A 26700-nucleotide genomic window follows, 5' to 3' on the forward strand; every position below is an offset into this window, starting at 1 on the left:
AAATTGACAACAAGTTTTACTCACAGAGCTTTGAAAACGTTGTGTGAAAATTTACGTGCACTGAACTTTTCCCTTTGTCGGAGGCGGAACTTTTCCCTCTGTCGGAGGTGGAACGGAGGAAGGCAGACGGATCCTTTCCAATGAGCGATGAACAGGTAACGGCTTCCTTCATTCGTTGGAAGTAAGTCAGCAAAGCATTCCTTATTCGAATCCCTTATTCAATTCGCTTGATATTGAGTAATATTTACTCACTCGAGCTAATTTTACCATTTGTAGCACTGAGTAAATGTTACTCAGAATTTGACAAATATCATATTTACTCAAAAGTGAGTAGACAAGCTTTGCTCACTATAGTCCAATCCACGTGCGAATGTGTTGGTGAGGTTATTTTCAGCAGTTGAAAGGTTAATGCTAGTGTGAGTATGTCGATATAACCCAGTGAATTTTGTCGAGCCGCATCGTGCCAATTATCGAAGACATATATGCAATAAAAAAACACTGCAATGCCAAGAGAACAGTTGAGAAAGACATAAAATCGTTCATGAAACTCTATATCACGCAATGGGACTGACTTCTGCTTGGTTCATTAGTTCATAGCTTACGAAATTCTATATGCATTTTTCGCAGTGTATGAATATGAGTCAAAAATGTTTTACCTCAGTGTAAAATTGAACCCACAACAAACTTTGACTTCGGCTCGCACACATTCTAATTTCGTATATGAATAGATCTGCGCACTCTGCATCGGTGTGAGTAACTGAGACGTCAAATTGCTCAATAGAGTAGTTCCACTTTTAACGAAAGTGAGTGAAATTGTACTCACTTTAGAGTAACATTGAACGAGCGTGTATGGCATCACTGAAAAACGTCAAACGTACTCAGAGATGCCAGGTCTGCAGATTTTTCCGCGAGCTGCAGATTTATTTTGAAGGCCTGCAGACATTTTTTGTTGCAGACTTTAGAAAATTGAGTTTTCGCACACTTTTGTCCTACAGCCTGTAATTTTAGGCTTTTAAAATGACCGAGATGATTTTTTGACCGCAAAGTCAGTTATGTGTAACATATCTTATAAAGAAATAGAAATCCGCAGACATATATGTATTCGGTTTTACAGACTTATGGAACCTTGTCTGATGATATTTTAAAATTTTATCTGGCATCTCTAAATATACTGTATTTTTCAATATACAACAGCAAAAATATTCGCTTTCTTTCGGTAGTAGTAGCATACTACGGGAAGACGCGTGTGTTAACTTTTTAAAAAGAATTTACGTTGCTGGAACTTGTTTTCCTTGTATTGTGCTAATACTGCTAAAGACAAAAATATTTTTGAGCAAATGGCCAAACGACGAATTGAAGTAATGGATCCATTCATCAAGAAGCGAAGGTAAGTGATACATTCCGATTATTTTAGTTAACGTAAAAGTCAATATGGCGGCGTTTGTAATTCATTTCAGGGAAGAAAAAGGAATGTTGGATGAAGGAGCTTCCTCTAGCAAAAGTGCAAATAGTGTCCTTTCAACCGGAACCTCGGCTTCTGGCAGAATAAATCCATTGAATGGTCAACCGTTTTCACAAAACTATTTCAATTTGTACAAGAAGCGTATCACTTTGCCGGTTTTCGAATATCGAGCGGATTTTATGCGATTATTGTCGGAAAATCAATGCATCGTACTCGTCGGTGAAACCGGTTCTGGTAAAACAACTCAAATTCCTCAGTGGTGTGTGGATTTTGCCAAAGCTAGTAGTAACAAAGGGGTTGCTTGTACTCAACCTCGTCGTGTTGCCGCTATGTCCGTAGCACAACGAGTTTCTGAAGAAATGGATGTCGTACTGGGATTTGAAGTTGGATATAGTATTCGTTTCGAGGATTGTTCATCTCAGAAAACAATTCTGAAGTACGTATTGTTTGTTTATATAAGTGCACTTAATCAATTTGTAATTATGATTAGGTATATGACTGACGGTATGTTGCTTCGTGAAGGAATGAGTGATCCAATGCTAGAGGCATATCAAGTTATTCTTCTTGACGAAGCTCATGAACGTACATTGGCTACGGATTTACTAATGGGTGTTTTGAAGGAAGTAATTCGGCAACGAAAGGATTTGAAGTTGGTTATTATGTCTGCAACTTTGGATGCAGGCAAATTTCAACAATATTTTGACAATGCGCCGTTGATGAATGTTCCTGGTCGAACACATCCTGTAGAAATTTTTTACACGCCTGAGCCGGAACGAGATTATCTCGAGGCTGCTATTCGTACTGTAATACAGATTCATATGTGCGAGGATATTGAAGGAGACATTCTAATGTTTCTCACAGGCCAAGAAGAGATAGAAGAAGCATGTAAACGCGTAAAGCGTGAGATAGACAATTTGGGTCCAGAGGTGGGCGAATTGAAATGTATTCCTCTCTATTCATCCCTTCCTCCAAATATGCAACAAAAGATTTTTGAACCAGCTCCCCCAAAGCGATCAAATGGTGCAATTGGACGAAAAGTCGTAATTTCTACAAATATTGCTGAAACATCGTTGACAATCGATGGAGTTGTGTTTGTGATTGATCCAGGGTTCTCCAAGCAAAAGGTATACAATCCACGTATCCGAGTGGAAAGCTTGTTAGTATCCCCAATCAGTAAAGCTTCCGCACAGCAACGAGCTGGTCGTGCAGGTCGTACCAGACCAGGCAAATGTTTCCGTTTGTACACAGAAAAGGCTTACAAAACTGAAATGCAGGAAAACACTTATCCAGAAATTTTAAGATCTAATTTGGGTAAAGACAATGTTCAAGTTCTTAAAAAATCAACCAAGTTATATGGTTTTTACTTATTTTAGGTACCGTTGTTCTACAGTTGAAAAAGCTAGGAATCGATGATTTGGTACATTTTGATTTTATGGATCCACCGGCACCAGAAACTCTGATGAGGGCACTCGAACTTCTCAACTATTTAGCAGCATTAGACGATGATGGAAATTTAACTGATCTCGGGGCCGTCATGGCGGAGTTCCCATTAGATCCTCAATTGGCAAAGATGTTGATTGCGAGTTGTAATCACAATTGTTCGAATGAAATACTCTCCATCACTGCAATGTTGTCGGGTGAGATATATATTCCAATAATTTTTAGGAACATTCGTAATTAGATTACCAACTTTTCATCCAAAGAAAAGTTTGCCGTTGAAGTGATTATTTGGATATGTTTGATAGAATAAGTTGTATGCGACCTGAATCTATTAAAAGGTGCATTCTCATCATACCATTTCAACGAGCTCAGTTTAATTTTATCGTTTTTTTTTTTCGAGTATATCAGTTGTAGTGCAATTACACCAATAGTCATTTCATTAGTCAAACTATTACTTTATTTCACTGAATATCCGGCCTGCAAACTCTGGCTTGTGGTGTAATCGCAAGTATAATTTCTACGGCCCTAACAAGTGATATAGTAACATTGGTAACATGCTTCTGTTATAACGACGCGAAAATTCGAAGCGAATGTGCCAATTTTCATCTCATCCTTTCCGCGACTGCATAGCAGGGTTTGGAATATGCATTCACCGGTAAATTAAAATATAGTTTCCATTGCATTGTAACCAAACAATTTAACCGCGCACAAAGAGGAAGCCTTGCCAGCCAAAAAGAACCACTCAAACAAAACGCTGATGACTGGCTCTTAAGGTTCTACTTACAGTCTTAGGAAAACAGCCATTGTTGAAAAACGCAAAAGCAGTTTACTTCGCGATTGTTAGATGAACTCTCAAGAAAAACATCATATTAAGAAAAATGGACTTCTCTTTCGAATTTATGCTTAACGACAGCGAAGAAAACTGATGCGTTTTGCAACAATGGCTGTGTGGAGGGTTCTTGTTCGTTCTTTTAGTTCTACGTATTTTAAACGCAATGTTGTAAGAGTGACTACATTGAAATGACTACGAATTTCTAATATCATAATACTTAAATACTAAAATTAATAACAGACTTACACGTTTATTTCACTCAAACGCTCAGCTTGTAGACGTACCTTCCCTCCTTCAGTCATGCAAAGCAAAACAAAGCTTTGGTATTACATTCCTGTAGTGGAATTTGACCTTCTGTTTCAACAGACTTCGCAGACGATTCATTGTGTACAGAACCATTGCATGGCTGGTGCTACTATTCTACTGACACTACGAATCCTTCCAGGTCGGGGCTCGAACATACGACAACTGGTTTATAAGACCAGTGCCCTATGCATTGAACCGTCAACCCGGGATAGTCACACACTGAACCTATTGCTCAATAATGAAAAGTCTTTTTCTTTTTCATTCCAATCTCAATTCTGGAAACTTCCCTTCTCGAACGCGATGATGCCGTCACATGTTCGAGGAGGTCAATAGCCTGCCCAAACATATGTATTTGTATTATTTCACCTCGTCCCTTTAAACCCGGCTGACATTTAATTTCTCTGTCGTGGGAGGTTTAACTTAGCTAGTTGAAATTTTGATTCAAATCCCAGTAGGAGACTTAAGATCTAACAATACTGGCTTGGCCACAGGTTTTTTCCCAACATTGTAAATTGCCCTTTAAATTTCGAATTTTTGTGTGGGCTCTGAACGCGAACTGCTGTTAATGATTACTTTATACAACGAAAACTGTTGCATATCACTTATTTAATTCGTGTCAAGTTACAAGAAGTTATACTTGAACATTATAAGCAGTAGTAGCAGTAGGGCAGGATTAGCGACGGCGATCTCAGCAAATACTGCGAACAAACAAGCGCTTCGATTGTTTGCTGCTCGAGAGAAACTAACTTCTGCACTTTTGTTACTTCTGTTAATCAAATTTCAGCTAAATAGCGTTTGATTGGGTTTAATCGAAATTGTGAGAGTGAATCAAACAGCTGGATAAAAAATTATGTCTTGTAATCAATATCCAGCATGGAATATTTTTTCATTGAATTTTCATTGCGTATTACTATGGCTTGTTGAGAGCTGTAAAAACCCTTGTCCTCATTACAGCAAAAACTTTATTCAAATGAACGCGCTAGCGGTGATAGTTGACACAAAATGAATTCTGTATAAATGAATGTAAAGCGCGTTCGGACCTCAGAGAAACATTCCACAATAAGAGTCAGTCATCAGTCTGTTGAGTATAAAATCTTCAGCACTATCCAGTCTAGTGAAGATAGTTGCTTGTTATGAATTGTGGGGTTAGACATTCTCTGTTACTGAGAGAAGGAGAAACAGTAGTATAAGTGAACATCTTTCGCTCTTCCATTGTCGCGCATGGACAGCCATTCCAATAAAACAACAAGGCTCACGCTTCCTTAAAAGCGACATATTGAATATCACACACCGTGAAGCATGTATACTCATCTTCACTGCTTCCTTCATCCAAACCCTGTTGTATAGAGATAGCAGATTTCACTTATTAATAGTTTTATATGACATGATTGGTGGAGCTGAGATGACTAAGGGTTCCATTATCCTAGTTAACATTTATAGCTTGATATTGATTCAGGTCGTATACGAAACAAACTAAATAATTAAAGTCTTAGGTTAAACCATTGAAACTGTTTGCCCAATGCAACTATATATGATGGGACGCGCGCGGTATTTCTTGCGGTGTGCCTCCCAAACCCTACTTGTGTTTAGTCCCGCAGTGTTTCGTACGTCCGAATGAGATGAAAAAGGCAGCCGATGATGCCAAGAAGCGTTTCGCCCACCTTGATGGCGACCATTTGACGCTTTTGAACGTCTATCACGCCTTCAAGCAGAGTAAGTGAAATGGAAGACCATTATTTCATAACTCAGCAAAATAATGTATGTTGTCTTTCTGCAGATAATGAAGATCCCAGTTGGTGCTACGATAACTTCATCAACTTTCGATCGCTGAAATCTGCTGACAACGTACGTCAACAACTAGCCAGGATAATGGATCGGTTTAACTTGAAACGTACAAGTACGGACTTTAACACGACTAATTATTATTTCAATATTCGGAAAGCTTTGGTGCAGGGATTTTTTATGCAGGTGAGTAATGAATGAATAATCTACATACTGAAAATTGGATCAATCAGAAATCGATATGATTTCCCATCCCGGATCTTTTTAAACGCAACTACCGACACTAGTTATCAAAAATCAATATAATTAATGTTTTCTCGGTTAACCTATTAGCGTCGAAACTTGCAAATTTCAGCTATTCTGGAACACATGTTTTTAAGCAATTTGTTTGCATTTATTTCTGAGTAGAGTGAAGTAGATCGCCCGTAGTTGCACTTCGCGATTGACCGAATGAGTGGAAATGTACAATGAACCAAAAAAATGAAGATTGGAAGAAAATCATTTTCACTGTACATACCCACTCACTCCTATTTTTTTTATTAAATGATCAATAAAGACGCTGGCTACGACCAAAGGCTGTGCTACTGAGGGAAAGGAAGGAATGTTAGTCCGATACTCGTTGTTTCTAGAGACCGCGGGTATCTCCACGAGCATCACGGGATAGGAGATTTGTTAGTAGGGAGGGAAAGAGATTCGGATATGTTTTGGTAAACAATATGATCTCAACAAAACCTGATTTTCGATTTTCAGGAGAAATATAAGTAAGAAAAATATAAAATATCTCCAAGGAACGATCTCACCAGTATCCCTTTTCTCCTGCTCGCTCTGCTGTCAGCAACGCGAGATGAAACATGACTACTGAAAGAATAAAACAAAAACACTCGCGAATGGGTCCGCTGCAGACCTACCCTAGACCTTCAATCTGAATGACACGATCGACATGTAAACTTTCACACATTCCATAGAAATCCGACAACATCGACAATGACATGCAGACGGCGCTTCGATCGGTTAACAGGTTAACGTCGTTGAATTTTTGGGGGGCCAATTTACAGTATCCGCCGCTTGAGCATCTTTAGTTTCGCGCTAGGACAGGACCAGACAACTGGCTTCTTTTTCCAGAAAAATATTTCTCTTCTTATTCCGGTTGCTCCCTGCTGTAAATAATAAATGCCTCGGGATCACTGTTGCCAGTAGAGATAATTATTCATTCTGAAAACTTTCTCCCCTTATAACATGCAATTATTTATCATTTGAAAACACTCAGACAAATGTTATATAGGTCAAAAATATAGCTCTGGATTCATTTTGAACAGATGTTTGTTTTGAAGAAAACGTTTAGTTGAAACAGCTTAATAAAATTTTTCTAAAACACTCAATTTTGGGTAATTAATTTTTGCAGCTTTATTAACTAAAGTATTCAACATATTCTATTTGAGAAAAATAATAACATACAGAAGTATCCAAAGATTCGGTGCTATTCTCAACCAACATAATCAATATTCTCGTCCATATAACACTTCGTGATTTCAGGCTTTCTCTTTGTATCATCCAGTGATTGTTAAATGTACTCGTATACTTTCCGCATTGACAGGACTTAAAATCAAATTGAACTTAAATCCTATTGAAATTGATAATTTTGAAAAGATGACCAAAAAAATAAAATATCCAATATCAAGCTACATTGTTACCGACGATACTGACAACACTTTTTCTACCACCCTACAGTAATATTGATTTCAACAACTTGTACTTGCTTATGTCAATTTCAACCAATCACGAGCTGGTCCGAAATTGGTTCTAAAAGTGGATTAACAATTGTCAGGTCCTGTCCTAGGTTTCACGGATCAATATTATTCAATAAATAGCACTCTCACTACTAAACACACACTTGCCACAACTGCACTGTCACTCAAAATAACTATTTCAACAAAAAAACTATACGTATCAAATAACACATTGAAATTCTGGGTACAAGTTGAAGGTTTAGGGCTCATAAAGATGGTTATTTAGCGTGATGGTTTGGATGTGTTGATTTTAGCTTACCCGTTGTATTACGCAATTTTTCTGCACTCACTCCTGTTAGTCTGTTGGCTTGTCGATTCGAAGTAATCGTCGGTTAGTCGTAATGCTTGTCCAAAATGTTGCTCGAATATAAAAAATGCATAGAACGCCTTTGTTCGATAATCTGCTATTCGGACTTGTCCGTATATTCGGGTACAAACGAAGCCGACGCTGCTTCGTTGCTCTCATGAAGATCTATTCATTGCAGCTGTTATTCGCATTGAACATACCCCTGAATGACTTAACGCGAATATGGAACAAATATTCATGCAGCGATCAGCGTTTGTGCTGTCTTTGAAACAAGCAAATTAAGCCGTTTCCCCCTGCATTAGTACCACAGTCTTATGTGTATGTGATGAACCATATCCCAGCACTCTCCCATTGCTGTTACCTCACGAGAAATGATGATTTTTTAGATGAAGAATGCTTCGCGAAGAATGGGATCCAACGATCATCGCAGTGACACTAATCAAACTAATTAGAAGAGTAAAGTCAATCAGAACAAATTGGCTCAAATGGCACGTTCCCCTTGTTCAAAAAGTAAATGAACGAATGACAAACGAATGTATAAAACGAACATGCACGATGTATACCAGCAGCGAAGAGAGTATTAGTAGATTCGGGTTCTCTACGATTATTGCTTATTCATTTTCACCCTTCTCTCTTTCATTCAGTGAATAGTTCAACGTTGTTCAAGACAAGCATGAGTATATACAGGATATTCGCAGCGAGGAAGGGTGAATGTATTAGTTACACGAAGAATATGTGCAACATTGCTTGTCCATAGACGAGTTCTGATACTGAGTAACCGAAATCGGTTTGAAAGGCCGCGCGCAATCCTACCATTATCATGAGAAGTTGGTCGTTTCAATGCTTTGCATCGACAGCCATAATTGCAGCTTGATGATACGCTATTGTGGGCCCATTGTTTTCGATAATTTCCTGAAGAGTTCGGACTCGAATTGTCTACCTTGATCGGTAGTAATCGTCTCGGGTACGCCAAATCGTGAAATCCACATCGAACACATGCGCGTGCAACAGTTTCGACAACATGTCATGCATGGGAGCCACCTCAGGCCAGTGAGAGAAACGGTCAACCATCGTCAGCAAATAACGATAACCATTCGATGGTGGAAGTGGTCCAACGATGTCTACATGGACGTGATGAAAGCGTCTATCTATTAATATACATCGTACTCGAGACTAAACGTTTACCTCATGACAGCGCCCCCTCTAGCATCATCAGCTATAATTTTAATAGAGCCGACTATAATAGCATGACTGCCTTCCTAATGAGTATCGATTGGGATGACATTCTCGACAATGATGATGTTAACGCAGCTGTACAGACCTTCTCCAATGTACTAATCTACGCGATTGATTACTTTGTTCCGAAACAATCTGTCCGACAATCCAAGCATCCGCCGTGGCTAACCGCTGAATTGAAACATCTGAAAACATCCAAAAGAGCTGCTCTGACACGATACTCCAAGTATGGAGGTTACGTTTTGCGCAATAATTATATTCAGATAAATAAGTTATACAAGAAAACCGTGAAGCGCTGCCATGCCAATTATTTGAAAAAGGCATAGGATAAAGTCTAACCCAAAAGCTTTCTGGAAGCACGTGAATGAGCAAAGGAAGGAATTTGGATTACCATCGTTAATGCGATTCGGTGAGCGTACCGGTTCGAGTACTCAAGAAATTTGTCAGCTCTTTTCGGAACAATTCGCTCGTGTTTTCTCTACTGAAGCATTATCCCCACAGCAAATCGAACGAGCGGCAATCAACGTTCCGGTATCTAATTGCTTTTTGCACTCCATTGACATAGACGTGAATTCGGTACAGATGACTATCGCTGTATTGAAGTCTTCGAGTTCTGCAGGACCAGATGACATACCGGCAGTTATTTTGAAGAAATGTTCGGCTGGAATAATATCACCGCTTTATCGTTTATTCAGAACCTCATTAACTACAGCAGTGTTTCCGGATTTATGGAAAGCTTCGTTTATGTATCCGGTTTACAAGAAAGGCGACAAAAGCGATATGAACAACTACCGCGGTATCACTTCTCTTAGCGCAATTCCTGAATTATTCGAAAAAGTCATTCTGACTCTAATTTATAACCATTGCAAGCAGTACATTGATGATCCTCAACACGGGTTTATGCCGAAGCGTTCAACAGCTACTAACCTCGTATCTTTCACATCTTACATAACAAACGCTATGTCAGACGGGTTGCAGACGGACGTTATCTATACAGATCTCTCTTCTGCTTTCGATAAAATCAATCATGACATCACAATTGCAAAATTAAATCGACTCGGCTTTGGTACAAACGTCATTCAATGGATACGATCATATCTCAGCAATCGACGTCTTACTATCAAAATTGATGATTGTGTTTCCGAAGAATTTGTTGCAACGTCTGGAATTCCACAGGGGAGTCATCTTGGCCCTTTGATTTTCTTATTGCACTTCAATGATGTAAATCTTTGTCTGGATGGACCACGAGTTTCTTTCGATGATGACCTCAAGATCTATAATACCATCCGCAGCTCAGAAGATGCGGCATTCCTTCAACGGCAATTGGAAATATTTGCGAATTGGTGCAAAATCAATCATATGACAGTGAATATCGAGAAGTGCTCAATCATTACGTTCACAAGGAAAAAGTTACCGTTCAAATTCGAATATTATCTTGAAGGATTCATGATTAGTAGATCGACATGCGTCAAAGATCTTGGTGTCTTTCTCGATGAGCAGTTATCATTCAAACAGCACATTAACTACATTGTTGTGAAAGCTTCACGCTGTTTGGGATTCATATTTAGAATGGCTAAGCACTTCAATGATATTTATTGCCTGAAGACTATACTGTACACTCCTTCGTTCTACTTTGGAATATTGCTCAGTAGTCTGGAACCCTCTTTACCTCAATGGGGCTCATAGAATAGAATCTATACAACGAAGATTCGTACGTTTTGTTCTTCGACGATTACCTTGGAATAATCCACATCAACTGCCGAGCTATGAAAGTCGCGGATTGCTGATTGGTCTTGACACACTACAAGTACGACGAGAGCTGTCGCGTGCTTTGATGATAGCTAATATTTTGAATGATAGGATTAACGACGAAACGAGCTTTGCTCCGTGAGGTTAATATCAATGTTCGTCCCCGTGCTCTCCGTAACAACGCCTTTCTTCGACTACCTCTACGTCGCACCAATTATGGAACAAACGGTGCCGTTATAGGCTTGCAAAGATCGTTCAATCGTGTATCATCTGGATTTGACTTCAACCTTTCACGGAAAACAATTCAAGCAAATTTTTTATTTAGTATTAGAAACTATCATTAGGACTACAATGTGTCTGTTGATTTTACAATAATAAAGAATAATAAAGAATATTAATAGAAAATGTGTCCAGGAAGCTTTAGTGTGGCGTTAAACTTTAGAACGTTGACAATGTATGCACGTTTCGACGTAAAGCTAAATGCCCTTATACATATATTTTCCCACAAAACGATCTGTTACTAGTCGTCGAATAATTTGCAGTCCAGGATGAACTGTTCCATGCACGTACTTCAGTGCTGATTGTATGCACTGGGGTGGTATGTATCTTACTTTACTGCATGATGTATCGAAGTACAGAGATCGTGTAGCTAGCGGTGTTTTGCGAAACATCAATTTCATCGCTGTCGAAGAATGAAGCGGACTTTTAGTTTCATCATCAGTTTCCTGGGCGACCGCTATTCCTTCGTAATCAATCGGCATCGGTGTAGAGATAGTGTCTGTTCGGGAAAGAACGTCTGCTACGTTATTTTACTTTTTTTAAAGGTTCGGAAGATGTAATCTCATAGATGGCGTAGCCGACAAATCGAAGGATAGACCGATTTCAATCAAATTAAATGTGTTCAAGCTTAAGCTTACTGATCAAGATCAAGTATCAAATGAAGGGCTGAAAGCAAAAGTCGGATGAGTGCAGCGTAGTTTGGGAAACCCGTTTCAGTATTTTTGAATGCAAATCCGGATAAAAATATTGAGCGCAAAAGCCGGACACGAACTTTGCAATTCAAAAATCGTCCAAACACATTTTTATTGCAAGAACCGGACAAAAATACTTTGAAACAAAAGTCTTTACAATAAGTTATTAGAGAGGAATCACTATTGTATAAAACTGTAGGTACAAAGATGAAACGTGAAAAAATAGCTTGAAAAACTAAGTTCGTATCTGTTTACATCATGACGGAACTATATTCTCCATAACGGATGCCACTGATATACTTTATTAATGGCTCGTAGCTACGATGCATAAATGTTCCCTAAATGTATGATGTTTTCGCCAATTAACAAACAAATATGTATTAAGGATTACTGAAAAAAATGAGAACAGATACGTGTTTCTTTTAATGAGGTCAATACTTCCGTTAATCATATGTACAGTCAAGTATGCGTATTATTGGTTTCAATTCGAGGAACATCATAGTTGTGTTGAAGACATTAAACTCTGGAACATTTTTCGCAAAAAAAGAAGGCTTCACTTGATTTCGATTACTGTGAATTTCACACAGCGAAAAGTGCACAAATCTAACCAACTGTTCTTGATTTGCACTAAACTGAGGATAATTATCTTCGATTTGCGAACAACAAATCCTAATAGTTCTTTAGACAACTTTTAGAGCCATTAGAACGGCACTTTGTGTCCTTTCGTTTGTAGATAATGTATTCCGATCAGAACAGGAAAAAGTTACAAGAAAAAGAAACGCCTTGGCTTTGCAATCCTTTAGTAGAATTTGACCGTCAAGAAGAGATTGATAATTTGTTGAAAAGGGAAAAGGAAACTAGACCAGATAAATTATAAGTTGGACTAATGAACCGATAGTCATCTCGTTCGATCATTCGTTTTGTTTTTTTTAGCAGATAACTCGACTTTCAATCAACAAATTGCGATAAAATCGAATTCAACATCTTTGTTTTGGCTCTAATGTTGCTGTCAGAGTGAAAGCGTCACGTGATTTCTTTTTGGCGCGCGTGCGAGCTAGTGCATTTAATCAAAGCAAACCTGTCAGAGTGAATGCGATGCGATAACAGTACATTGCATTGAATCGCTTCGCTTCGCATCGCATTCCGCGTTCACTCTGACATCAACCTAAGAAACAGTATCACAGCTTGAGAATTGAGCAACACTGCTTTTTGCCTTTCTCATATAGAAATGTTATACAATCACTGTGAAAACCGACTTTGGAACCGAGGCCCGACTCAGCTCGACGAACTGAGCAAATGTCAGTGTGTGTATGTGTGTGTGTATGTATGTATGTGTGTATGTTACAAATAATGTCATTCGATTTTCTCAGAGATGGCTGTATCGATTTTCACAAACTCAAAGGTCTTACGGTCCCATAGATTGCTATTGAATTCTATCCCGATTCGACTTCCGTTTCCGGAATTACAGGGTGATATGCACAAAAAAAAGTACGGGTGTGTAATGTCAGAGACATAACTGGATGTCGTGAATACGAATAGAACTGACACTCTTTCTTTATACTTCCGAATACAATTAGTTGATCGATTGTGTGAATTCTGCAAGTTTTTCCCTTTTACACTATTTGAAACGATACATCTAAACTACAGTACAGATTAGCTACATTAAACATTCTTTTTTCCCCCTTTATGGGCTACTCTGGCCGAGGGGGTTGGTTACAACGATCCGCACTTTCCATACCGGACGAACTAGGCTATGGTGCCCAAATGAACACTAGTAACGAAGGAGGAAACCGACCTATCATTGATAGGTTCCCTCCAGCATGTAACCCAAGCGACAGATTCCTTTACGGTTATCAATTTGCAACGAAAGATACGAATATCTTCTATTACAAGTTCGCCAGAGAATTTGACACTTGAGCAGGAAGTGTGTGCTTCACCCTGTAACCAGTCAATCATTGAGTCGTGCGTCTGTATCGTATTGGTATTTTGTCATCCTATCAACTACTTCTGTGTCTTAAATGTCCTCGTCGATGAAGCTTTTCAAAATTTCGCATTGTATCCGCTTCGGTCTTGGCCCTGCTTTCCTAAATAGTCTTTTATGTCTGAAGCGGTACTTACGATTATTACTTTAAAGATCCTAAATCAATGTAGATATGTTTGGTCTACTAACACTATCCAATCTAATCTATTCTGATTGTTTCTAACTTTGTCGATGTTACGTTACGTTTCCTTTTGCCCCATTGCATTGCTTTTTACTATACCGGAAAAACCTGTTAATATCACAAACTAATAGATTATCAAGAATAAAGGAATAATAAGATTGACAATAATAATAATAATAATAATAATAATAATAATAATAATAAAAGTGATTTTAAAAAATAGTGTTGCACTCACCTTTCTCCTTCAGCACACCACAACTTACCGAATGTTAGGTTCTTACATAAAATGAAGGATGATCACTATCGTGGTACATTGCAGGGGTCTTCCTTCTCACATCTTCTGGGCCTTGAATCCTCCATGACAATCCTCTGCTTCAGCAGACTCATTTAATTTAGTTTTTTATGATGCACATAAAATAAACTAAAATCAGATGTTAGTGATTTTGTTAAATTATATAATGTAAGGGTGCGCATTTAACACTAGCTGACCCAGTAAAGTCATACTATGAACACAATGGATGGATTGCTTAAAATTCTGTGATCTTTATTTAACTCTTACTTTAACTCTATAAGCACTAAGGCACTCTGCACCAGCTTTTAGTTATTCTGTCAGTTTTTTTTGTTTTGACTTTCTTTCTTTCAATCATTTTGAATGATTTTGAGCAATTTAGGTTTATACTAATTTTTGGGCCTTCTAGTGTTGAGCACGCATCCAGGAAACAAGAACTACATGTATTTCGTGAAGAAATACTAGGTGTGATTGGATGAAATGGTCCACGTAAACCGTTCTCTTCCAGAAACACACATCTCACACTCTTAGTTAGAAGGTGACATCTGTGTCCAAGTTGAAGAAATCTAAGTACATTCAAACCTTTCCCGATTTCAGAGTGCATTTACACCTGATTAATCAGTTCCGCCGTCGTGACAATTTGTAAGCATTACCGATACCGAACCGGATCGGAAAGGTTTGAAAGTTCCTAAACGGTTCATAAGATATCAATTTACTCCTACTCCTGATAACACTACTCCTCCTTTTTGAATTAAATTCACCAAGTTCAGGACGAATATGATATATTAACATTAATCCCAACTGGATCAAGATAATTCAAATTGGTGACCAAATCCAGGCATAAGAATGGTCGAAACCACCTAATGACCTATTGTCAGGCGCGTAGCCAGAGAAAATTTTCGGGGGGGGGGGGGGGGGGGGGGGGGGTTTAGAACATGGTGATAAATCAACACATGTACAATTTATATCACAATGTTTCCCATGGGTTATAATTTTTTGTTTAGGGGGGGGGGGTGGGTTTGAACCCCTAAAACCCCCCCTGTGTACGCGCCTGCCTATTGTCAATTTCAAGCAGTATTAGTCCAGTCCACTCCGAGATCGATCCAGATAACATAACAATTTTCATCTTTTTATTTTTATAAGCGAACGATCGATCGATCTCGCTATGGTCCGACTTTGTCAATACGAAGTGTAAATTGACTCCCACCCCCATCCACCAAAGGGGGGTACGCGCCCTGTAGCTCATCATCCAAAGCCTAGGGAGTAACATTAAACATTCTGACACACAAATATTACAAAATAACCAGTATCGTATTTTATGATAAAATAATGGTGCTTCTGGAAAGAACCTTTTATGAAGGCGTTCGTGATGGAGAGTGACGAGTTGAGTTCAAATTCCGATAGATACCGCTTACTTCCGTCATCTATTTCCAGGCTGACCTGTTGTCCGTGGGTGCGATACTGATATGTGTTCTGTTGGAGTCTCCTGCTTCTTCCGCTTGCGGTAACAAGCTTTGTATTTCGCTTAGAGATTCCTGGATCGCACCATAATTAACACGATGACAACGACAGCCAAATACGAAATGAATGGCTTCAGAGTCAGTTCTATGCATTTCATATATCAAATCAGCAGAAAGTTTACTACAAACTACAACTGGTTGAAAAATGGGCCGTATACAGTATAGTGAAGCAAAATTTCTCATAATTCTTTGGGCATAAAATTATGGTTCTAAATGGCACCTTAGAGAATTTTGATGTCGATTAATTCATTTCGGATTTCAATATATCAGTAAAAGAAGAAATGTTGTACCGGATTAATTTCTGGCATCCCAGAAGGGCCAAATTGTATAATTTTCTAAGATATTAAACACTGATTGGATATAAATGATTTTAAACACTGTTGCGAATTAAGAACTGTGAAAATTGCAAAACAATAATCAAATTATCTTAGTTTTGCACTACACTGCTAATTTTAATTTTCGATTTACAAAGAAGCAATCTTTATAGTTCTCTAGGTAACATTTAGAGCCATTAGAACGGCTGATTTTATATAATGTTGTCCACTTTTCGTCTTCTTTCTCTCAAATGCAAACGACCAGAGCTCTGTTGTATGATGCAATCGCTTTTGCTTGAGATGAAATTAGCTTTGCGTACAAACCGCAACACATCCGCTCGCGAGAAGACCTCAAAATCGTCGTCCTTGCGCGAAAAACCCAAACAAAAGTAAAGAGTCTTTCGCGTTGTTTTCAAATTTTGAGAAAACTTAATTTTTGAGTTGTGATGGTTATTTCACACTGTTCAAAATATTATCCTAAATTCCTGTTTGAATGCGTTTTCTCGCCCGGACGTCTGCTTCCATCCAACGCACAAGAAGAAATGATCGATTTTCGACCACGGTTCCCCTTTTATAACGTTCAGTCTACGTTCTGTGCCTGACTACCTCAAAATCGTCGTCCTTGCGCGAAAAACCCAAACAAAAGTAAAGATTCTTTCGCGTTGTTTTCAAATTTTGAGAAAACTTAATTTTTGAGTTGTGGTGGTTATTTCACACTGTTCAAAATATTATCCTAAATTCCTGATCATATTTTTGATGAAATAGTGAAAGAATTGTGTTGCTGCCATTAATACAAGTCAAGATATTCACGATTAAGTTCTGCCATTCTTCCATATGGCTAATTTTGAAAAGGCACCCCATAGTAAAGTAAGTCGTATTCACGACAAAAATGAAAAAAAATGTCACTAACTTTTCTCAGAGATGGCGTGACTGATTTTCACAAACTTAGATTTAAACGTCTTATTGTTCCACAGATTGCTATTGAATTTTATTCCGATCCGACGCCCGGTTCCGGAATTACAAAGTAATATGTGCAAATCTATGAGAAAATGCGCATTCAATTTTCTCGGAAATTTCTTAACCGATTTTTTCAAACTAAGACGCAAATGAAAGGTCTTGAAATTGTTTAAAGATTCCCCGAAAATTGATCCAGATCCGACTTCCGGTTCCGGAATTACAGTGCGATTAGTAAAAAATTTTAATTTCATGTGTATTTTTTCACAAGCGATGGCGAAACGAGGTGCTCATTTTCATAAAATGTACTCAATTTATCTAGCAGACCTTGTTAGTTGTTGGATATATAAATCCACTTTTGGACTACTAGTGCCCGGTTTGGGCTTCCAAACGCACCGGTAATAGTGAAGAAAAGTTCAAAACCGGAACAGACTTCGATTTCTCAGCAACGGTTAGACCGATTTTCACAAATCATGATTCAAATTAAAGCTCTCAGTGTCTTAAAAAATACTGTGCAATTTCATCCTGATCCGACTTCCGGTTCCGAAATTATAGGGCAGTATCAAAACTTTCAAACTGTCATACAAAATTATGCAAAATACACATGTAAACATAAATGCGTCTGTATCGAAGTAAGCTACAGCTAAATTAACTGTGAAGTTAATGTTATAACTTATCTTTACATGCTTTAAATTGTGATGTAAGTGTAAGTGATTCGCGACGCTCATTTTATGTGCATCTATGTAACATTTTCTAAGTGTGCAGTTATCACATAGTTGACTGCACAGATGTTTGTTAATTGGTGAAAACATTATAAAGAACATTTATTAATATTTATGCATCGTAGCTACGAGTGATTAATAAAGTATATCAGTTGCATCCGTTATGAAAAATATAGTTCCGCCGTGATGATTTATTGTTTATTGTCTATTATTGTAAAATCAACAGACACATTGTAGTCCTAATGATAATTTCTAATACTAAGTAAAAATTTTGCTTGAACTGTTTTGCGTGGAAGGTTGAAGTCAAATCCAGATGATACACGATTGAATGATCTTTGCAAGCATATAATGGCACCGTTTGTACCATAGTTGGTGCGACGTAGAGGTAGTCGAAGAAAGGCGTTGTTACGGAGAGCACGAGGACGAACATTGATATTAACCTCACGCAGCAAAGCGGGGCAGTCAATCCTATCATTCAAAATATCGGCTATCATCAAAGCACGTGACAGCTCTCGTCGTACTTGTAGTGTGTCAAGACCAATCAGCAATCCGCGACTTTCATAGCTCGGCAGTTGATGTGGATTATTCCAAGGTAATCGTCGAAGAACAAAACGTACAAATCTACGTCGTATAGGTTCTATGAGCTCCATTGAGGTGAAGAGGGTTCCAGACTACTGAGCAATATTCCAAAGTAGAACGAACGAGTGTACAGTATAGAGTCTTCAGGCAATAAATATCATTGAAGTGCTTAGTCATTCTACATATGAATCCCAAACAGCGAGATGCTTTCGCAACAATATAGTTAATGTGCTGTTCGAACGATAACTGCTCATCGAGAAAGACACCAAGGTCTTTGACGCATGTCGATCTACCAAGCATGAATCCTTCAAGATAATATTTGAATTTGAACGGTAACTTTTTCCTTGTGAACGTAATGATTGAGCACCTTTCGGGATTCACTATCACATGATTGGTTTTGCACCAATTCGCAAAGATTTCCAATTGCCGTTGAAGGAATGCTGCTTCTTCTGAGCTGCGAATGGTATGATAGATCTTGAGGACATCAGCGAAAGAAACTCGTGGTCCATCCAGACAATGATTTACATCATTGAAGTACAGTAAGAAAATCAAAGGGCCAAGATGACTCTACTGTGGAAATCCAGACGTTGCGACAAATTCTTCGGAAACACAATCATCAATTTTGATAGTAAGATGTCTCTTGCTGAGATATGATTGTATACACTGAATGACGTTTGCACCAAAGCCGAGTCGATTTAATTTTGCAATTGTGATCTTATGATTGATTTTATCGAAAGCGGAAGAGAGATCTGTATAGATAATCTGTATAGAAACAATTTTGGTCTCATCTGCGAAATAAAACTTCTTCCCGTGGAATTCCTGTCAGTGTCCACTATCGTCACCAATCTTCGTCGACAGTTTCGGATTCAGCCAACCTATTCTCGTCATTCTTTCAAAGCGTGCTAAGTAATAACTCACCGCCTTTGTCAGAATCGTACCTGAGTAGTTTGCCGACGTTTTCTTTGAGTATACCTGCTACTGCCTTTACTGAACGCGAGGTGTACAACAATCTACGACAAGTCGATGGATCGAAGGGGCCAGGATCTGACGGGTTACCTCCGACGCTCGTGAAGGAATGTTCTTCTGCTTTGGCTTTACCTGCATCTCTGCTTTTCAACCGCTCGCTTGCCGAGCACTATTTTCCAGCGAAGTGGAAAGAAGCTGTAATTGTTCCTGTTCGCAAAACTGGAAACGTGCACGATGTCACCAATTATAGAGGAATTTCTATCCTAAGCTGTTTACCAAAAGTATTCGAACGCATGGTGTTGGATGTTCTTTACCCATCAGTAAAGCATATTATCTCCACTGATCAGCATGGGTTTGTCAAAAAGCGGTCTACTACCACCAATTTAATGAGCTACGTTACTTTATTGATAGACAAACTTGAAAAACGACAACAAATCGATGCGGTGTATTTTGATTTTTCAAAAGCATTCGACCGTGTTCCTCATCAGTTCGCTGTGGAAAAATTGAGGCGTAGTGGATTCCCTGTTTGGTTAACCAATTGGATTCTATCATATCTCACGGATCGTAATGCTTCCGTACGAATCGGATCTGCACTCTCGGATTCATTTCACGTTACTTCGGGTGTACCGCAAGGGAGCCATCTCGGACCACTTCTTTTCGTGTTATTCGTGAACGATCTTTACAGTGAATTGTCGTCATTTAAAGTAACGTATGCTGACGACCTCAAAATTTATCGCATCATCACAAGCCTTGTGGATTGCTGTGCTCTACAAATGGATATTGACCGAATCCTTGATTGGTGTGACAGAAACGGTATGACAGTAAACGTTAAGAAATGTAATGTGATCACTTTCTCACGGGCACAGTCTCCAATTATTTTCGAATACTCCATGATGATGGCTTCAGTTGAACGAGTTTCGTCTATTAAAGACTTGGGCATTATTCTCGATTGCAAGCTCCGTTTCATCGAACAGTTTTCATTCGTTACTGCGAAGGCCTATGCAGTTTTGGGACTAATCAAACGAAACACTCAAAACTTCAACGACGTGTACTGCCTCAAAACAGTTTACATCGCACTAGTACGCAGTATTCTGGAGTATGGAGTTACAATTTGGGCTCCGTATCACGGTGTTCACATCGATCGGATCGAAAGGGTGCAGAAGTGCTTCGTCCGATTCGCACTCCGAAGACTACCTTGGATAAATCGTCCTCAACTACCTCGTTACGAGAATCTCTGTGCTCTCATCAACCTACCTACTTTACAAAACAGACGTATACTCCTTCAACAACTCTTCGTGTTCGACCTACTAAATGACAACATTGATTGCCCCATACTACTGGAAAGAATTAATTTTAACGTTCCGGGAAGATCATTGCGAAGAACGGATTTTCTTCGTCGCTCACTTCATCGCACACAGTATGGCCAAAACAACCCAATGGATGTCTGTTGTCATCGTTTCAATACCGTGTATCATTTATTTGATTTTAATATGAGCAAAGACACATTCAAATCGAAAATAATATTTTTAAGTTAACATAAGTGTATAGCAATAAAGTAAAAGTCTGTGCGATAGGTCACCTCTAGTCGAAGACAATAAAGAAATAAAGAAATAACGGCCGTCTGCAACCCGTCTGACATAGCGTTTGTTATGTAAGATGTAAAAGATACAAGGTTGGTAGCTGTTGAACGCCGCGGCATAAACCCGTGTTGAGTATCATCAATGTACTGCTTTCAATGGTTAAAAATTTGAGTCAGAATTGCTTTTTCGAACAACTCAGGAATTGCGCTAAGAGAAGTGATACCGCGGTAGTTGTTCATATCGCTTTTGTCGGATACATAAACGAAGCATTGCATAAATCCGGAAACACTGCTGTAGTTAACGAGGTTCTGAATAAACGACAAAGTGGTGATATTATTCCAGCCGAACATTTCTTCAAAATAACTGACGGTATGTCATCTGGTCCTGCAGAACTCGAAGACTTCAATCCAGCGATAGCCATCTGTACCGAATCCACGTTTATGTCAATAGAGTGCAGAAAGCAATTAGATACCGGAACGTTGATCGCCGCTCGTTCGATTTGCTGTGTGGATAATGCTTCAGTAGAGAAAAAACGAGCGAATTGTTCCGAAAAGAGCTGACAAATTTCTTGAGTACTCGAACCGGTACGCTCACCGAATCGCATTAATGATGGTAATCCAAATTCCTTCCTTTGCTCATTCAAGTGTTTCCAGAAAGCTTTTGGGTTAGACTTCATCCTATGCTGTGCCTTCTTTAAATAATTGGCATGGCAGCGCTTCACGGCTTCTTGTATAACTTATGTATCTGAATATAATTATTGCGCAATGGATGTTTTCAGATGTTTCAATTCAGCGGTTAGCCACGGCAGATGTTTGGAGTGTCGGACGGATCGTTTCGGATCAAAGTAATAAATCGTGTAGATCAGTACATTGGAGATGTTAACATCATTATTGTCGAGAATGTCATCCCAATCGATACTCATCAGGAAAGCAGTCATGCTATTATAGTCGGCACTATTAAAATTATAGCTGATGATGCTGGAGCTGATGAAAAGAGATACGAACTAAGGTTATCAAGCTTTTTTTCACGTTTCATCTTCGTACCAAGAGTTTTATACAATAATGCTTTCTCTCTAATAACTTATGGTAAAGAGTTTCCATTCAAATTTATAAAGTAGAGTTGACATAATTATCAAATCATATTCGATTTTCTCTGCGGAACCAGACGGGACTCAATGAAAATGAGCTTACATATCACGTCACCCGTAGCACACTAGCGATCCATGCTTTATTTTGCAGCGACAGTAGGCCAAAAATAACTTTGAATCCAAAACTCGGATAAAAACATTTGTTTTGGAAGAACCGGTTAAGTTTTTGTCCGGTTTTTGCATTCAAAGTATATTTGTCCGTCTCTTGCAATAAAAATGTTTTTGAACGATTTTGGCATTGCAAAGTCCGTGTACGGAAATTTCCCCACCGATATTCCGGATACATCTTTCGAATAAAATTCCGCTGAGGTAACGCATTCCTTGAGAACTGAAAATAGTTTTAAATTTAGATACCTTATCGTAATACCAATCAAACGGGTCGTAGAATGTAAAAACCCGTCAACTATTCACGGAGTTATCGAACTTTCACCATATTCCAATAGTTGGTGTTTTGAACTAAGCACGATGAAATGACGCTTGGAGTGAAAATTAGACACAATTTTTCAATACAATCATTTCTGAGTGATTGAAAGATTGAACAGTACTCTTCAGCGTAGTAGTTTGGCTCGATTTGTTGTCAGCACGATTTCTTTTAAGCAACATAATTGTTTGAATGTGATGTTAATGCTTTTATTGGAAGTTCTACGTTATATTCGAATTCAAAGTGATAACCCCATACATTTTTTATAACTAAAAAGATTATTGCTATCTTTAACTACTACCACTAAAAAACGAAATTTGCATATCACTCAACTATATTAAAAAAGGGAACCACAAAAATGGCCGAATACGAAAGGCGGAATACCGAAAGGTCGAAATATACAAGGCCGACGATGATGGTCGACCTACCACATAAAGTCGAAAATTCGGAAAGCCGAAGCATAATAGGCTGAAATATTTACATAAAGCTATTTTTTTTGTTGATTTAATTTTTTACCGGTTTATAGCGTTGTGTAGTGCTGTGTAATAGTGGTACAAAGTATTTGTTAAGAATTCTAACAAGATCTTATATATTTTATATAGGGCAACGGCTCCCTATTTCATCTGAGCTCCTGTTTCCATCTCATCTCTTCACCTCATAACTTTGAACATGAATAATATTTCACAACCTACCGGAAGCAAACTGTGAAATGTTTTAAAATGATTCGAAAAGCTATTGTCACACTTTTGCTATTGAAAGAAATGGTTTGAAATTCTTCGGTGATCGTTTTTTCATATAAAATAAACTCACTTTTCAATTTAGGACACATTTTCGTCTCAAAATTTTCAGTTCGTCATGTTTCTGAATATCTACTAATCGATTCGTCTCAAAACATGATCACTATTTCGCACAATTACACTACTATTGAATGCTGGATGACTTCATAATTAGTTATTGTCACTTGCCACTTGTTTAGTTAACGATTAAAAACTTTAAATATTACCCGACAAGCAATAAAAGTCTGCAAAAATATGAGATGATAGTTTTGTCGTGAAAACGACTTACTTTACTATGGCGTGCCTTTTCAAAATTTACCCTCTGAGAGAGTGATAAGTTTTTGATCGTGAATATCTCTTGTTGTATCTAACGAATCAACATAATTTTTGCTACACGCCATCGGAAATATGATCACAATTTGATGATAAAATTATCAGTTGTGTGACATAATCTCAAATAATTCAAAATTAAACCTTTCTGAAATGTTTGGTATAAACGAGTATCAAAGAGGATAATTCATAAGGCGCGTTTGCCTTGCTCGTATTTTTAAAGCTCATAGCTCAGTGATCTGTGAAAGGATTTATATAATCCAACTACCAATAGAATCGAAATTTTTCAACTTAAACGTGTAAAGAAAAAGCATTGAAGTATTTCAATAGTACACTATTGAAAAACCTGTCTCATTTGACCCATATCAACACCAGCCAATCAGAACGCGTTCTGAGGAAGAGAACAAAATATCTGCTACTGTATAACTTCGTGAAAAATGTTCCGAAAAGTGGTGAATATCGCAGTGAGTTCCTAAATTTGGTTCTTCTGAATGCTAGAAACGAATCCCTACAACATATTGATAGTTTCTTTCAATAAATTATGCAAATTCGAAATGAAATAATCGACATTAAAATTCTGTATGCGGCTGTTTTTATAGCCGTTAGGACCGCCCATTAGTGAAAAAGCTACAAACGAAATCAGGTAAAAACAACCCTCTCAACAAAAATTGGTTAAGTTTGGATTCTATCGCCACTGCGAGCAGATGTATTTTGTGTCGTTTGCAAAGCTAGTTTCGCTTCCGACAAGAGCGATTACGTCACAGCTGCGAGTCATTTACATTGGTGAAAATGCAACGGTGGAGAGCATTACACAAAATCAGCCGTTCTAATGGCTCTAAAAGTTTTCTAAAGAACTATTAGGATTTGTTGTTCGCAAATCGAAAGGAAATATCCTCAGTTTAGTGCAAATCTAGAACAGTTTGGTTAGATTTTTGCACTTTTCGCTGTTTGAAATTCACAGTAATCGAGATCAAGTGAAGCCTTATTTGTTTTTGCGAAAAATGTGGAAAAGGGGAATGCTTGCATAATTCATACAATTGATCAACTAATTGATATTCGGAAGTGTTAAGGAACATGTCAGTTGTTTTCGTATTCACGACATCCAGTTATGCCTCTGACATTACCCACCCACCTTTTTCACTTCGTTCACTTGATTGCGCTTTGTTTTCATCTCATTTGGTTTCGCAAAGTTGCCAAGTTATCTCATAATGTTACAAAACAAAAATTGTTTATCTTCTTCAAATTATCATCAAAAAGTATGTTTTTGGTATCCGTGACGTTAGTTTAATTATATTATTGATATTATTATTTCAATAAAACTGTTTCAGCTTTGAATATTACCAGCAAGAACGTGTTAAATACTAATGAAATAACCATTGTGGCAAATCTAGTAGCACTGGTTTCATTCCGCTATACGCCAACATAAAGCTGTGAAGTGTGTGTGTGTGTTTCATCGGCTGTGCACAGAGATGCCAGATATTTTCATAGAAAATATGTATTACTTTGCATAGAAAGTCTATATCTGTTCTATTCGTTTTCACTAATAAAATGATGTTAAAAGATAGTTCTTTAGATCTCCGTAAGCCATTGTCCCATTAATTAGATAATTCAACGAGTAAATTTTTTACCAATAATAATAATGTGGAAAAATCCTGGTGGGTACGGTTGTATCGTTTGAGTTGTATATCTGACAGCGGTGAAGCAGTTGGTCACCAGAATGTCTGCCCAGCCATATTTTTCATAGCTGGCAGCGTTTAGTCAGCCATCTGGCAGCCATGCGTATGCGGGTGAGAGTGTAATAGTGGAATATTTTGTTTTGATTGCTGTCGCCATTGCCAATTCATAGGATGAATAAAAGATCAACAATAGGATGGATAAAAAACCATTGAGATGAAATTAGGAGCAGAGTAGTGAAAACATCATTAGTGTTTTTAGCTGTTTTTTAAATATTAGTTGAATTTTCAAGAAATGTGAATCAATTTTCAACGTGGAGCTAGGCGAATGAAGCAGTAATATGAAATAGTTACAGTGATTTTAGTGGCTGAATCGGGGTTTGAAGGCGACGTCCTTACAAATGAGATGAAATAGGGAGCCCTTACCCTACGTAAACATAACTATCAACTAGATTTTCTAATTTCATTCTAAAAATTGTAAATTGATTTTTTTTACTGAGAACAAGGCAGCTTTTCCGATTTTCTTACATATCTAGGAAAGCCAAGACGATTCTTTTGCCCGTTAAAAGAATCGTTTCGGCCTTTCTGAGTTTCGGCTTTCTATGATGTACGGCTTTTTGTGTTTTCGGCCTTTTGTATTTCGGCTTTTCGTTTTTCCGCCTCTCGTATTTCGGCCTTTTGTAGTTGTAGTGAATGTTGATATATGGCTTAATGGCCGTTATGAAGAAAAATGCGGTATGCCAATACTTGTTAAAAGTGCTACATGACAAAATATCATATTCTCAATAGCCGTACTAATACTAGTTGTTTTCGAAATAATTAAGTTCGTCATAATTTCAGGTTGCCTACTTGGAACAAACAAAGCACTATGTTACTATTAAGGATAACCAGATAGTACAATTGCATCCATCTACTTGTCTTGGACACAGGCCGAATTGGGTTATGTATAACGAATTTGTGCTAACCACAAAGAACTACATTCGAACAGTTACCGACGTTAAGCGTAAGCGTAGATTTTCTTAAGTATTGACTAGATCTAAGTAATGTTTTCATTTCAGCGGAGTGGTTGTTATTAATAGCGCCACAGTATTATGATATGAACAACTTCCCGGAATGTGAAGCTAAACGTCAACTAGAAGTGATATCTGCGAAACTGGAATCGAAACAATTTCAACAAGGATTCTAGAAAAGTTGGTTTTTTCATCTGTAGTGTATTCGTACTTTTAGCAACACAAAAATCCTGTTCTAGATTAATATTATTTGGGATCCCCGAGTGAAAAGCACACACCATCTCACATATGCGTAATGATATGAGCTACAAATCCACACATTGCAAATAGTAATAAACGTATAGGTATCATTTCGAATTAGGAACGTTAAATGAACTAAAGAGTA

The 26700-nt window shown here is 38.0% G+C and overlaps 1 protein-coding gene across 2 annotated transcripts; it reads left to right on the top strand.

Annotated features, from left to right (window-relative positions):
* The first annotated feature begins 1186 nt into the window (after window positions 1-1186).
* LOC131437036 (putative pre-mRNA-splicing factor ATP-dependent RNA helicase PRP1) lies at window positions 1187-26700 on the top strand. 2 transcript variants are annotated; one of them, XM_058606080.1, is made up of 9 exons: window positions 1187-1387; window positions 1458-1898; window positions 1953-2773; window positions 2836-3099; window positions 5631-5753; window positions 5818-6008; window positions 26146-26308; window positions 26364-26495; window positions 26555-26700. In XM_058606080.1, exons 1-8 carry the CDS (start codon window positions 1338-1340, stop codon window positions 26489-26491), a joined length of 2181 nt encoding a protein of 726 aa, XP_058462063.1. In that variant the 5' UTR covers window positions 1187-1337; the 3' UTR covers window positions 26492-26495; window positions 26555-26700. The 2 variants fall into 2 exon arrangements, with proteins under 2 accessions (XP_058462063.1, XP_058462062.1); XM_058606079.1 differs by having other exon boundaries at window positions 26364-26700.

The sequence above is a fragment of the Malaya genurostris genome, chromosome 3, assembly GCF_030247185.1.
Source record: "Malaya genurostris strain Urasoe2022 chromosome 3, Malgen_1.1, whole genome shotgun sequence".
Lineage (NCBI taxonomy): Eukaryota > Metazoa > Arthropoda > Insecta > Diptera > Culicidae > Malaya > Malaya genurostris.

What these genes read in the sequence shown, in the direction of transcription:
- LOC131437036 (XM_058606079.1), top strand. Translation starts at nt 1,338, where the DNA reads ATGGCCAAACGACGAATTGAAGTAATGGATCCATTCATCAAGAAGCGA. An exon ending in CTATCACGCCTTCAAGCAGA is followed by an intron (nt 5,754 to 5,817) that starts GTAAGTGAAATG and finishes GTCTTTCTGCAG; the next exon opens with ATAATGAAGATCCCAGTTGG. An exon ending in AACAGTTACCGACGTTAAGC is followed by an intron (nt 26,309 to 26,363) that starts GTAAGCGTAGAT and finishes TTTTCATTTCAG; the next exon opens with CGGAGTGGTTGTTATTAATA.